Here is a 14,094-nt window from a genome sequence, read left to right as displayed (position 1 = left end):
CCTAACTAAAATGTTAGCATGTAATAACTTTTGAAATGAACTCTGAGATTAGTATAGTAGGTCAGTTCTTATAAAAAGGTTATTTTGAGTCACCTTGTACGTAGTGGGTTCTTTCTGAAATTTTTTTCTACTGCAAATGGTAATAAACATAAATCTAATTTAAAAAATAATTAATTTTGTTAATCGATATGTTCAAGAGAAATAAAATAGTCCCATTCAATTAAAAAGCTAGAGTACAGTGATCAGTCTTTTTATTATTTGGCTGAAAATTATGGCAATAACATATCTTTAAAAACAGCAAAACTGGTTTTAAATGGAAATGCTGATGTAACTTACTGCTCTGCTGTAGCAGACATCCTCTAGAGTGAATTTGTTCCACAGCATTATGATAATGAAATAGGTGCCAGCATTTATGGCAACAGCATTGGCAACAGAGGCTTCAAAACACTGTTTTCTTTGATATTTAGAAGGTGATTTCTGTTATTTATGCATGTTTTAGAGGCAGCTGCACTCAGTGTCACATGTGGGGTCATGTTTCTAGGCCAGTCTATAAAAACATCTTTTTTATAGAATAAATATCCAAATGGATAAAAAGCTCTACTTACTGTGACAGTCTCCCAGGCCATCTGTATTGCCACGCTCTATGTCCTGTTCAAAAGTCAGTCTTCAAAAAAAAGGAGGGAAGAGAAGAAAGATAGACACAAATTCAATGATATGAGTCTATTGCAGGATGCATCTTAAGTTTCACTAAAGCAACTAACACCGTTTGATAAATTGAGTGACAGGTGCAAAAAAAGTAGGTAACAGCTCGAAAGTTTATCTCCAAAGCTTACAGAAATGAGTCCTTCGTGAATCTCCCAAGAGAAGCCATGTTTTAGACAGTTAATTCAGGTATTATGCAGGGAGTTAATTAGTTTGTGGATTACCTATATCACTCTTTGCCTCTGATGCCCTGAGCATTTCTTAAATATCTGAGAAGTTTACATGTTAACACACACTCCTTACGTAAGTGATACGGAAGTCTCTAAATTAAAAAAAAGTATTTTCCTCTCTTTTGCCCCAACTCTTGCCTTCCTAGACCTTTATCCGTTTCTTTGCTTAGAAGTAGCTTTGTATAACAAAGTGTTCAAATGGTCAGTGGATATGTGGGCCCCTGAGAGGACGGACATGGAGGTGCATCTTGCTGAGACCACTCAGGTGTTGCGTTCACACCTGCCCCAGGCCCAGTCCTCAGGAGTATTGCCCTCATGCTCCTCTACAAGCTCACTCTTCTTTCAAGGTCACCTTTGGGCTGTATAAACTATTACACCATGAATAAGATCAATCCTAATAGTATCTATTTTGATTTTTAAATAAGCACACTGGAATACTCCAAAGGAGTCTTGTCCTTTTTGGGGGGAACTTTGCGCTTCTTTCTACACCACAACTGAAACTCCTGTTTTGTAACTGCCTTCAGAGTTTACTTATGAGCCATATAGGAAAACTTTTTGGAAAGTCAAACCTTGACCTAATAATGCACCATGTTCGTTTTCCAGTGTTTTTATGTTGTATTAAAAATCAAATTCATCCTCAAAGGATAAAGATTTCTAGTGGTAATGAAAGCCAATATGCACCAGGCCCTGAAGGCCACTTTCCAAAGAGAGTTCCACATGTTTTGAACAATGAAATGTTCTCATGTTGACTTTAAAATGATTCTTAAAAACCAGTCTTACTACTTTTGGTCACACCTTGACTAAAGAAAGGAGATAGGTCATTTCTCAGCTTCCTTCACTGTGCATTGTGATCCTTTCTCCTTCACTTCAAGGTTCCCGTGAAAAGATACAAAGCTTTAACACTGTGGTAGGTCAATATTGCTACTCACAAAGCTGATCTAATAATAAATGGTGAGTCAACCCTTTGCATTAGTCAAATTTCCAGGTCAGACTTGATAGTTACCATTAGCTCTGTATATGGAAATACTTTCCCTCAAATTATGCAGGCAGTGGTCATCAGATATGGCCTCCTGTCTGTTTGACTAGCTATTCTCAAATGGGAGAGGGGGCTCAGAGTGATGTGAGGACGATTCTTTTCACCCTTTAGATCAGAGGAAGTTGAAGAAATGGCTAAGAAAGAACTGTGCTGCCATCTGGCACCTTCCTTGAATTGCCATAACCTGTCAAGGATATGCGTTGAGTATTTTTCCAAATGTCATTTTGGATTTCACATCCGCTGAAGTAAAAGCATAAAACCTTTGAGCTAATACCATCCAGGCATTTAAAGTCAGGGTAACGATTCTAAGCATCAAAATCACATGCATGGTAGACTAGCTTGATCTAGCTGATCTGCTGGAGAAATGCCAAGAATTGATTTACTCCCTAACAAGTAATAGGGTCAACTGTTCTTCAGTGCAGGGGAGAGGTTTATTGCATGTATACACTATGCTTGCAGTACAAATGCATTGCTTAACAAATGCTCCGCAGTTTCTTCTCAGCCCTGGGTGGTCAATTAGAAGAGCCAGTTTTGCTATGGCTGGACAAACCACATCACTAATCTAATTGGTACCCTCTTGCTCCCTTTCTCTGCTGTCCTCGCACTGTGATGATCAAGGCATGTACCATCTTGTCCCTCTCTCCAGGGAATACTTAGAAGTCCACTGTGTTGTTTTTCTCTGTTTTTAATTAGTCTGAGGATGGATGATTAATCAATTGGAAATCTGCCACGTGATGTTGGGTTGTTCTACGAAATGGGCAAAGGAGGGAGAACGGCCAGCAGTCGTATTGATGAGATTTCTGCACGGAAGGCTGAGTGGCGGTGGCGTGTGTGAGCGCAGTTAATTGTACGTCTAGGCCACTTTATACTCTCCCACACCTCGGGCTCCTTACCTACTGCCAGGTGACAGATGGGCACAGGCACCTCCTTCCTTTACCCACCCACAGTAGGGGTCTCTGGAAGCGATACAGGTTCTGCAGGAAGAGGATGACTGTGAGCTACCTAGGACTCTTTTCTAGGACTTTCTAATGATCAATGAGGCAAATACATACTTTTTGCACTTCCCATGTCGTTCACACCGGCCAAGGGGAACCTTTATCACACAAGTGGAAAATGCAACATACAGAGAGCTGCTTGCTTTGTCCAGTTGCATGCCCATAATCCTCTTGTCTTCTACTCCATCATAGCTGCACCTAATTTTATAAGGCAGGATAATATCATTCAGAGTCTCTCTTGGGTCAGTTCTCTTTTTCCTGCCACCACCCTTAACACCCCACCTCCCAGCGCACAAGGTTAGATCTCTTAATCTGATCCAACTGAACGGGAAACAGAACCTTATGTGTGCACCCACACACATACACATAAACACACAATGTATGTGTTTATATAAACACATTATTAGCAAGGAGAAAATAATGCTTTTAATGTATGAAAAGATTTTTACAAATAATACTAAAAGTCACCTAAGTGCATAAAATCTAAGTCTGCCATGATTCCTCTGAATGGAAAAGATAATAAAGTAACAAATAATTACTAGGAAAGAACCAAACATTCTACGCACTTTTCAGGGTTGTAGACGCTCATCTCCTCCAGGAAAAGGCTGTCATTTAGGAAACCACTGTTTCCTATCCTGGCCAAGAACTTCAAGATGATTCCTTTCTCTGATCCCAGGAAAACCACAGTGTGATTCTGATATGGCCCAGCAGCGGCGTCCACCGCAATTTTGGTCAGGCGGTATCTAAAATGACAGGATCACATTTTTTATCTCTTTGTTGGTCTTTCATTAAAGTGTCCCCTTTTCCACTTCAAACAATTGGGATAGAGCTTTCTAGTAATAACCTCAAGAAAAATATATGCATATGAATAATGCTCTCAAGCTGTTCTGCTCCTTTATTTCCATATGTAGAGCATTAGTATGGCTCCAAGGGGAGGAAAGAGGTATGTATGTGTAGAGGCCAAGTTACATAATAAATACATAGCCATCACCATCTGAAACCACTCAGCAATTATCCCTTTCATGAACAACAAGGAAAGACTGATGTCTGCTGTGAAGAGGGGAAGAAATAATAAGTGAATTCATTTAATATTTAGCAATGCAAAGTACTAGCCACTATCCCATCACAGCTAACATTTCATTGAACACTGAAAAGAAAAGCAGCGGCTACCATTTTTCCATACTCTTTCTCTGAAGTGCCAAGACTTGTCAACAAAATGTCAGACTGGAAAGCTTTCTGATTGTGTACAGGGGGGTAGAGAGTTCTGAAGGATGGGGAGGTAGAGTGCTAATGGCAATATTAATAAATAAATGGATATACAAGCCAAACAAGATCCATCTAAAGCCAAAGGTGAAGGGCATTAGTCCTGTTGCCTGCCTAGATAAGTCCTATTGGGCATCTTCCTTCTCTGAAATCCCATAGCCGTTCAACACTCCATGGATACCCTTTTCTCCTTAAGCATCATGGCAGGAACCGGAAAACATGGACTCTTCTGCAAGTTACATACCATGGTTTCCATCTTACGGGCAAGAGCCATTATAGTATTGGGTTGGCCAAAAACTGCCTTCGGTTTTTAAGTAAAAATAAAAGACACATTTTTCATTTTCACCAAGAACTTTACTGAACGACACATTCACCCTTTTGTTCCACTACCTTCTGCCATTTTTCAGGCAACTTCATAATTCCATCTTTCCAAAACTTTTAATCTTTTTGAGCATGGAACTGTTCCAGGTGCCTTTTACAGTCTTCCAGGGAATTGAAATTTTTCCATTAAGAGAATTCTGTAAAGACCTAAATAAATGGAAATCCAAAGGTGCAATGTCTGGTCAATACGGCAGATGAATCAGAACCCCGGCCAAACCGTAACAGTTTTTGCCTGGTCATTGAAGAAACATGCGGTCTTGCATTATCTAATGCATCATGTAATTCTGGACGCTTCTCATCAGGTGCTGCGTTCGGTTGGTCTAATTGGGAGCAGTACTTGTTGAAACTGTTTGGTTTTCCAGAAGGAGCTCATAATAGAGGACTCCCTTCCAATCCCACCATATACGCAACATCACCTTCTTTGGATGAAGACCGGCCTTTGGTGTGGTTGGTGGTGGTTCATTTCGCTTGCCCCACGATCTCTTCTGTTCCATATTATTGTACAGTATCCACTCTTCATCACCCGTCACAATTTGTTTCAAAAATGGAGCGTTTTCATTACATTTAAGTGGAGAATCACATGCAGAAATATGGTCAAGGTTTTTTTTGCTTAATTTATGTGGAACCCAAACATCAAAGCGATTAACATAACCAAGCTGGTGGAAATGATTTTCAACGCTTGATTTGGATATTTTGAGTATGTTGGTTATCTCCTGCGTGGTATAATGTTGATTGTTCTCAATTAATGTCTCGATCTGATCGCTATCAACGTCAACTGGTCTACCCGACCATGGAGCATCGTCCAGTGAGAAATCTCCAGCACGAAACTTCGCAAACCACCTTTGACAGGTTCGATCAGTCACAGCACCTTCTCTATACACTGCACAAATCTTTTCTGGCATTTCGGTTGCGTTTTTACCTTTCTTGAAATAATAAAGCATAATATGCTGAAAATGTTGCTTTTTTTCTTCCATCTTCAGTATTAAAATGGCTACACAAAAATTCACCAATTTTGATAAGTCTTTTTTTAAATGCACACCGATATGACAGCTGTCACATACAGTCTAACAAAATTGCTTTGAATGAAATTAAAGACAACTAAGTTCTACTAGAGCCATCTTATGGAAAAAACCGAATGAACCTTTTGGCCAACCCAATACTTTAATATCTTTCAATAAAGTCGCTGTTTAAGAAATGGTGGTAAAGTTAATTAATATTTTGTTTGATGACTGCCAAAACTGGATGGTACTTGGGAAAGCCTGTTAACTGTTTGGCAATAAGCCCTAAATAAATATGAGAAGGAGGAGTATTTAATGCTATCACAGATTTCTAATCAGCTATCCCTTCTCCGTTGGCCACCACTCCAGACAACAAATGCTGAAGTATGAACCCTTCATGCTGGTAGACTTGTGCAAATGCTCCGTTAGTCCATGCTCCGTATGACAGCTAACAATCTAGGGACAGTGCTCGGATGACATCTGCAGCATGTTTTGCAACCATGTCCAACCAAATAGGTATTTACATCCATTGACTAATTCTCTTCACTGCTCCTCTGCTCTTACACACATGGGATTAACAGGCTAATGCAGAAGGAGATATCTTTGTTTCCTCTAATTGCTGGTATGTGTCCAATTAGCCTGAAACTATCTGAACTGTGTTCACTGGGAATGTGGTCATGGGGTTTGGTGGCATCCACCCATGTGCCTGGGACTTCAGAGCTGAATCAATGCCCAGGATAACAGAAGATGTTTGTGGCATTTCAAATTGTGATCCACTGATGATAGGTTCCGTAAGCATGGGAAGGAACAGGGGAATCCAGTGAGGACATGGTTTGCTTGACACCCACCTGACCATCGTCCTCAGGAACCATGGCTTGTTGATGATGGAGGGCACGGCCTCGTCCATGAGTGGGTGCGTTTTGATGAAATTCAGGGTATCGTCAGGAAATTCATTGGAGGTTGCATATTTTTCTAAGGAGGATGAGCCAGCACAGCAACCTGGCCTAAAAAGGAACAAAGGGAGGGGGCTTATATCATGCTTTATGGCAAACTCTTTGAATGAACTGCTTCTCTGTGCATATTGCATGAGAGAGAACATACCGTAGGCTGAGCAGAGGAAGCTGAACAATGCATAATGCCACCAAAAAATATGCTTAGATTTCCTCAGGGCCACCTCCTCACTCCATAGAGAAGCCTGAGCCAGGACAGTTCAGCCTTGGCTGGGAGCAGCTTGGCTTCCCCGCCAGAAGCACAAACCCACCCCACAAACAGTGAGGGAGCTTGAAACAAGTGAGGGTTTGGTTTGCACGTCTCCGGGACTGCTCTGTCTGTCTTAAAACACTGCGAGAACTTCTGGAGGCATCTGCTCCACCAAAAGAGACAATTGGGCTGACTTTTTCACAAATGTAGAAAACAAAGGCGTTCAAAAAGCTGCCAGCCTTACGTACCTGCTAGACTCAGTATAACCATCTCTCATTACTAGGGGGTCAGAGAACATTTGGGTTTTGTTTTTTATTGCTTTTGTTTGATTTGGTTAGGTATGAAAAGCCATTTACACTGAAATTCTTGCCTGAAAAGGCATTTTTAAAATTTCTGAATAATGACACTGAAAATTCATTTCTAAAAGAAATTATATGGTTTTAGGAGTCAAGGGACATCTCAGCAAATTCAGATCAGGGAAACACCGGCGCCAGTCTTGTCCAGACACCTGCTTTGCCCATTGGTGCAGGAGAGAAAAGTGGACCCTGTCAACACTGGCAGGGTCTAGCCCCAGGCACACGCTTTCATGGCACTAACCCAGCCAGCCAGTGAAAGCGTCCAGATATCTGTAAGAGAGACAGGCCAGCACGTGGAAGGATGAAAGCAAACATGCTGCCACCAGTAGAAAGTCACTTGAAGTATGTGTCCTGGTGATGGCTGAGTGACACCATCTTTCGATACCCAGTGGAGCATATTACATAAGTACTCCCTGAAACCTGACCCCTCAAGCTTAACTCCCCTTCCTGCTTACCTGGAAGGTAGCTAAGAATCCCAGGCAATGACTTAGAGAATCTATCTGAGGTTGCCAGGGTATGCTTTTTACACCTAGTCTCCTCTCCATAAATAACAGAGAATGCACATGCCATTTAATTCAGGGGATGAAAATGGATGAACTGTAAGGGTTTCTCCCGTGGGTACAGTGTTTCATATTATCTAAGTTAGTTCAATTAAGTGAATTGGGCTGGGTGTTTTGTGTGGGGGATTGGATGTCGGAGGAGAGAGTTGGAAACCAAAAAAGTTTAGAAGACACTGGGTTTCCTTCCACAAATTAAGTGGAGGAAGCCGAACACACAGGGATGTTTCTATATAACTTAGATTTCGAATGCTGTGATGGGAGGTACGCAGTGTGTGCCCCATAAAGAGGGCAGGCACAGGGTTGGGAGAGAGTTTCATCCTGTCCCAGTTAGGAGGAATGAGTTAACTGGTTTAGTGTGAGGATTTGATAGATATTCCACAGGACCGAAAGGTCTCTGTATTGTCTCTCAACAATAGGTTCCTCATGAAAGCACTTCTGGGGCACATTTTGGGGAGGGGGAGAAGCGACAGTGCATCTGGGTCCCAAACAGACCAGAACCTGGCAGACCAGAGACATCTTAATAATGGCCCATTGTACCTGCTGCCCTTGGCCCAGAGTCCGGGATCAGTTCTGATCCAGTCTAGTCACAAAATCCAGGGAACACCATTTATATTTTACTTTTTTAAGGCTGAGAGACATGGGTCTCTGTAAAACTGAAGAGAAGCAGGGAGGGGCGGTGGAAATCATCTCCCCAGCGATGTGAACTTGCGCAACTCACTTTATACCTCTCTCGGCCTCAATTTCGTCAACTATAGACCATTGGGGCTGCTGGACCAGATGATTCCTGTCATCCTAGGATTGCATTGTGTAATCCACAGATAGAGAGTCTAAGGAAAAGACTAGAGAGTCGCTGTTTTGAATACAACTATAGGTAATTTGGGGTTTCGGTTAAGGGAATGAAGGCAAACGGCTTCACCGGCCTTTCTATTGTGTTGGCATTTGTATCTGCGTGGCCAGCATGTAAGGCACTAGTGTGCAGTTTATAAGATGCTCATTGTCAGGGGAGCAAATGGCACCATTTCTAGAAATTCAAGAAAGCCGTATAAATATTTGCACATACCTAGGCTTAGGCACTCGTTCATCAGGAACTGGTGTCCACGTGGAATCTGGAGACTTCTGTTCTTTGAATCTCCCAGTAAAAACAATGGCGACATCATGCATGTCATAGGCACACACTGCAGACCCAGGGATGCTGCAGTAGGACATTTCACACAAAGTGTTATTCACGCAACAGTTACGCATGCAGTTTGGAAAATATACTCCAAAGTAACTTTCCTAGTACGGGCAGTTGAAATTTAATGTTCATATCCTGAACACTATAAATGTAAGGGATCCTAGCGCATAAGGAGAATGTTTCTGTGACTCAAATTTGCATCAGTGGCCTTAAAGAAAGGGCTAGTTACAGCAGAATCATAGAAGAAAGTCTCTTTATGTCTTGTGTCTGGCACTGCTTTTGTTTATAAAGGAGGAATGGTTGAGCTGGTGATTTATAAGTTTCATGAATTCCCTGAAATTATCCGTCTTTAAAGCAAAGATAAAATGTTTGGACAACATTCTACGTCTCTAATATTGGTGAAAATTTGAAGTAAAAGTGCCCCTACTGTTCACATATTCCTTCTTTGAATTTGGTTCCTCAAGCCAAGGACTTCAGGAGTGAGGATGTACGTGTGAGGAACCCAACCATATTTTGTATTAGTCACTGCATGTTGCAAAGTTTACTTCCTGTTTATTTGCATAAGACTAAACAATTTAAATCTCTAAAGCACCAACACTTTGCAAATAAAATGCTCTATTAAGTGCTAAATAATAATAATGACAGTAATCTCTACCTATAATTACATTCTTGCCTGGCACTCCTAGAAGGATTTTGGGATTTTTTTTTTTCATCAGTGCTGAACAGACATGAATTATTCATTCATCTAGGTACACTGCTTAAACCCATGTTTGTTTTTGACTGCGGTCATTCCTTGATTTTGATCAAATAAATTTCAGCCACTGGCTGGCCAACAGTTTTAATCAGGCTTTGAGGTAGTGGGTCACTGCACACAGAAACATCCAGGGCAAGACACAAGCACTCTGCAGCATGACCATCATCCAGGGAGAAAGAATGATTTAGTCCTGGTTTTGCAGATGTTGAAAGGATACGGAAATCACTTCATATATGATTAGGAGAATTTTATGCCATCTTTAATTTCATAACACAATTATGAAGTACTACTAATAAAGCAAGAAATAGGGAGAGGATTAGAAAGCTTATTTAAAACAAGGTGGCAGGATGAATTTTAAAGTATGTAGCGTGTGTGTGTGTGTGTGTGTGTGTGTGTGTGTATTCACAGTATTGAGTCTATAATAAGACAATGATCCCCATTTGTTTTGAAATTTCAGAACCCCCAGCATTATTTAATTTTGTAAGACTCTCTCCACATCTTGCTTTCCTAAAAGTAAGAGGTGTACCTATTTACTTTAAATATTAAGAAAAATAGGATAAATATTGAAGTATTTTATGAGACACTTCATAACAACTAAAGATACCCTAGGGTTTTATAATCTTCCTAAGGTTATACTCATTTGTAAATCCTTTCTTTTTCCTTCCCTACTTTATCCCCTCCCTGTCTTCCCATCTTCTGTTCATTCAGCATATATTTATGGAATCCCTAATCTCAAGCAGTGAATGCTCAGTAAATAAGAGAATCCTGCTCTCAGCTGACTCACAGTTCAGTGTGTAAGAAAACAACAACAAAAACAACAACAAGTGATAATAATAGCAACAATAACAAATATTCCAACACAGTCTGGTAAAAAAGAGGTATGTGCAGGGTTCCATGGGAGGCAGCTGGAGCTGAGGCTTGGAGCATTCCCGGGGGTTCAGTGGGCAAACAGACATGGGTTGGGCGGGCAGACTTGGCAGAGAGCAGGGCATGAGCAAGCTCCAGTAAGCCCTCTGCGCCGGAGGAGGAGCCCGTGCCTGACCATGAGGGGGCCTGCATGCTATGCCAAGGAAGCTGGGCTTTATCCCCAGGGCAAAGAGGAGCACCTAAAGGATCTGAAACAACCTGACGTGATGAAGTGTGCATGTGTGGAGGATCCGGTGGAGAGGGATGAAACCAGAGGGAGTAAAACAAGAGAGGGACTATAATTTATATATGAAAACTGGTATGCATATCTTTGCCATTTTCTGATTTTACTAAACAAATATGGTTTCTGAGACTGCATTAGCATGCGCTAATTGAATGTTTCCTAGGGCCCTTTTAAGAAAATTCTTTAAATGGGAGTATACATAATACGCAGGAATCTACTACTCTATTGTAATCATGAAGCGACTCACCCTCTCAAAAAACATACAAAAAAATTAGAAATGTGCTCTGAAACTCCACTGGCACCTCCATTCTGTGTTCCAAAATAGTATTCTTTTTCAACACTACTAGATACATCGGTTCCAAGGTATGAGCAGTCAAGGCCTGAATTTTTTTATCTTTTCTATTCTCAAGTCTAAAAATTCCTTCAGATGGTTGCAGCTTATTTAAACCTAACTAAATACTTCTTGCTGCAATATGGGTTTATGTTTTCATATCTCTTCAGTGGGGAACTCTTGACTCTTGCCCTCCATATAATTGAGGAACATTATCTCATCTTTCAGCTAGCTCTGTTCTAGGCTCTACCCAGTTCTTAAGCATTTCTTCCTAGCAGCTATCCTGTCATCTAGCCACTCATCAAGTTCTTCAAAGTTTTTGTAAAAAGTATAATCCAAAACAAAACAGTGCGTTCCTTACGGAAGATCATATGGAACACACAAAATTCTACATGGAAGTGAGAATATAGTACATGCATTTCAATTTCATGACCATGGCCAGAGTTAGGATCATTTCCACACAACGGTGCTAGTACTCTAAGGTCTGGGAGGGCCAAGTACCAGGGAACATACTGTCCCTCTTCCTTCTGTTCTTTAGTCTCTACACATTTCACTGTTCCAGGGACAGTTATTAGTGTGCCATTTAATAGCTCAGTGTCTTAGCTTAAGAAAATACAAAAATAGGGATGAACAGGCTGAGACAGTATTTCTCCGTGCAACGTTTGATGACTTGTAAATCCTCAGTAGAACCCTCCAGAGTCAGACAGTAGTGCTGTGGTTGGGATCCTGGTTCCTCTGACAGGATAATAACCAGGGTCCCTTAGGTGGGATGCAAGATGGACTCATCTAATTCCTAAATTTCACTCTGTAGCATTTTAATAAGTTTCCAGTATTTTTACTTCAAAAATTACTGATCCAGTCCTAGAAATATTAAAAGTCAAATAAAATGTTAGATGACCTAGAAGGGAAAGGAGGAACATTCTTGAGTTCCAAAGCTGCTGCTTCCATCTATTGGCTACCTGGACCAGATAGTATAATTGAACTCAGTTTCCTCAAGTGTAAAAAGAAGGCCAACAGTATTCACTTTTCAAGATTACTGGAGGGATTGAGAAATAGCACACGAATGGTGTTTATACTCCAGGTATATGAAAAGACTATATTGTTATAATTTATCTAATTACTTTCTCCAGAATCCTACTCTAACAGTGCTTATAAATGACTGTTAATTTGTTGATGAAAACTGAATGTTAAGTGCTTCTTAGCTACAGTGAATGGCAATTTTTCCATCAGTTGCAAATCTTGTGTATTAGACAAGACCCCCTTGGGAAAAGGAAGCCAGGAAGGACCGATTAAGTCCACACAGCCAGGGCATGGTTACCTGTTATAAGGTGTGGAAAAGGTTGCCAGGACAACATCACGGCCATTAATACGAATCACGTCGGTAACTGCCTGCAGGATGTTGAAATAAAAATGAGAGTCCCCTGGAACTGAGCAGTTCAGGCGAGCTTTAAGGAAAGATGTCCACTGTTTCTCCAGGACTCTTTGTGACCCTCCCATGTCATTCTTACAAACCTGAGCCACTCTTGGGAAAACTACCTGCAGAGGAGAAACATGGAGAAAATGAAATGCACTTACTTTTCGTGGAGATCTTAGTAGAATTTGCCTTTCTTAGAAAACAGAAACAGAACAACAAGGTGCTTAATTTAATCCTGTGTTTCTAAAATCAGTAGCAAAAAAAAAAAGAAGGGGAAAAACTCAGCATTGGAACAGCATGTTTTGAAAGATAAGGCTGTGGCATTTAATACAGAGCCATAAATCCTTCAGGGGATCAGCTCCCAGCCACATAAACTCATTTCCATACAGACTGCTTAGCTTTTTATTTCCTCAAACAAAAGCACACTTGTATGCACCATCTCTGCCATCCTCACTAGCTGCCTCTGGGCTCTGCATCTCATACTCTGAATTCCTCTAACTGTGCAAGCCACCCTGGCACTGAATTGTGCCCTCTAACTTAGTGATCTTGATCTACTCTCTGATAAAAATAACTGAAATAGACATCCCCTAAGTGTTCTATTGCTTTTTGTAATACAGTCAAGACCCTTGGTTTTCTTAAAAGATATTGAATATTTACACTCTCTCTCTGGAGCGACTCAATTTAAAACAAAAAAACCTGATGAGTGGACCTGGAAACCACATCTTAAGGTGCTTGAAACTCAGTATGAAATCAACCCAACATCTATCTATTAAATTTTCAATATAAACATTTAAGAGGTTTCCCTGTAATCTGTTACTACTCAGAAAAAGCATACAGGGGTTTGAGGAAGCAAAATGTTTCACTTCCGCCAGTCTTTGGCTAGATCTTCTCAAAACGATGACCTTGTCATTAGATTTATGGTTCTTATTTCAAAGCCATTGATAACCACACTGGCCCAAAATTGAGACATCCTCCCCTCTTACCTTTCCCATGGTGTTGTACTCCACCGCTATTTCCCTAAAGAAGAAGTAGATGTAGTCTCCATAATCTACCGCTTGGACAAAATACGGTTCTGTGGACAAATGGGCACTTTAATTGGGGACATGTCACACAGAGTTAAAAGAACTGCAATCAGCTGCAACCAAAGACATGTTATTAATTAAAAGTGTAGGGCCATTAGACATTTGGTTAACACTAACCATTTCTAGTGACTTCACACATGCAAGTGCTGGTGATTTCAGAAAGCATTTAAGCCTACAGATTTTATCTTTCAGAAGCAGTTGCAATGAACAATGAAGAATAAATGAGTTTTGCATATCTATGTAATTTTATTTTCCACAATACAGCGCTCAAATTACAGAATGGATTTTGTACACATCTCTTTGTCACCCTTGACTCATACAGGGTTGTGAACAGCTTTTTTCCTGTTCCCCACCACCTCCAATCCCGTTCCCTTCCATGAATGAAGTGTTTAGTTGTTTTCACGTGGGACTCTGAAATGAGAGCTTGAAGCAGGAAAGATAAATGTCACGTGTTCTATTATAGTGGCA

At 40.7% G+C, this 14,094-nt stretch overlaps 1 protein-coding gene across 7 annotated transcripts in view; it reads right to left on the bottom strand.

Annotated features, from left to right (window-relative positions):
* The window catches only part of SEMA6A (semaphorin 6A), a 128,314-nt gene that overhangs the window by 30,418 nt on the left and 83,802 nt on the right, over positions 1-14,094 (bottom strand). For 5 of the 7 annotated variants that reach the window (XM_082455730.1, XM_082455729.1, XM_082455733.1 and 2 more), the window contains 8 exons: positions 13,528-13,616; positions 12,449-12,666; positions 8,782-8,913; positions 6,454-6,609; positions 3,530-3,706; positions 3,021-3,161; positions 2,862-2,942; positions 606-664 (listed from right to left, as the gene is read on the bottom strand). In XM_082455730.1, coding sequence (XP_082311856.1) covers positions 606-664; positions 2,862-2,942; positions 3,021-3,161; positions 3,530-3,706; positions 6,454-6,609; positions 8,782-8,913; positions 12,449-12,666; positions 13,528-13,616 — 1,053 coding nt within the window. The remainder of the gene's footprint in view (positions 1-605; positions 665-2,861; positions 2,943-3,020; positions 3,162-3,529; positions 3,707-6,453; positions 6,610-8,781; positions 8,914-12,448; positions 12,667-13,527; positions 13,617-14,094) is intronic. The other 2 variants (XM_082455732.1, XM_082455735.1) reach the window with 1 other exon arrangement.

This window comes from Balaenoptera physalus (assembly GCF_965194825.1).
Source record: "Balaenoptera physalus genome assembly, chromosome: 3".
Lineage (NCBI taxonomy): Eukaryota > Metazoa > Chordata > Mammalia > Artiodactyla > Balaenopteridae > Balaenoptera > Balaenoptera physalus.
The sequence above is the reverse complement of the archived record's forward strand: the minus strand, read 5'-3'. Positions and strand labels throughout refer to the sequence as shown.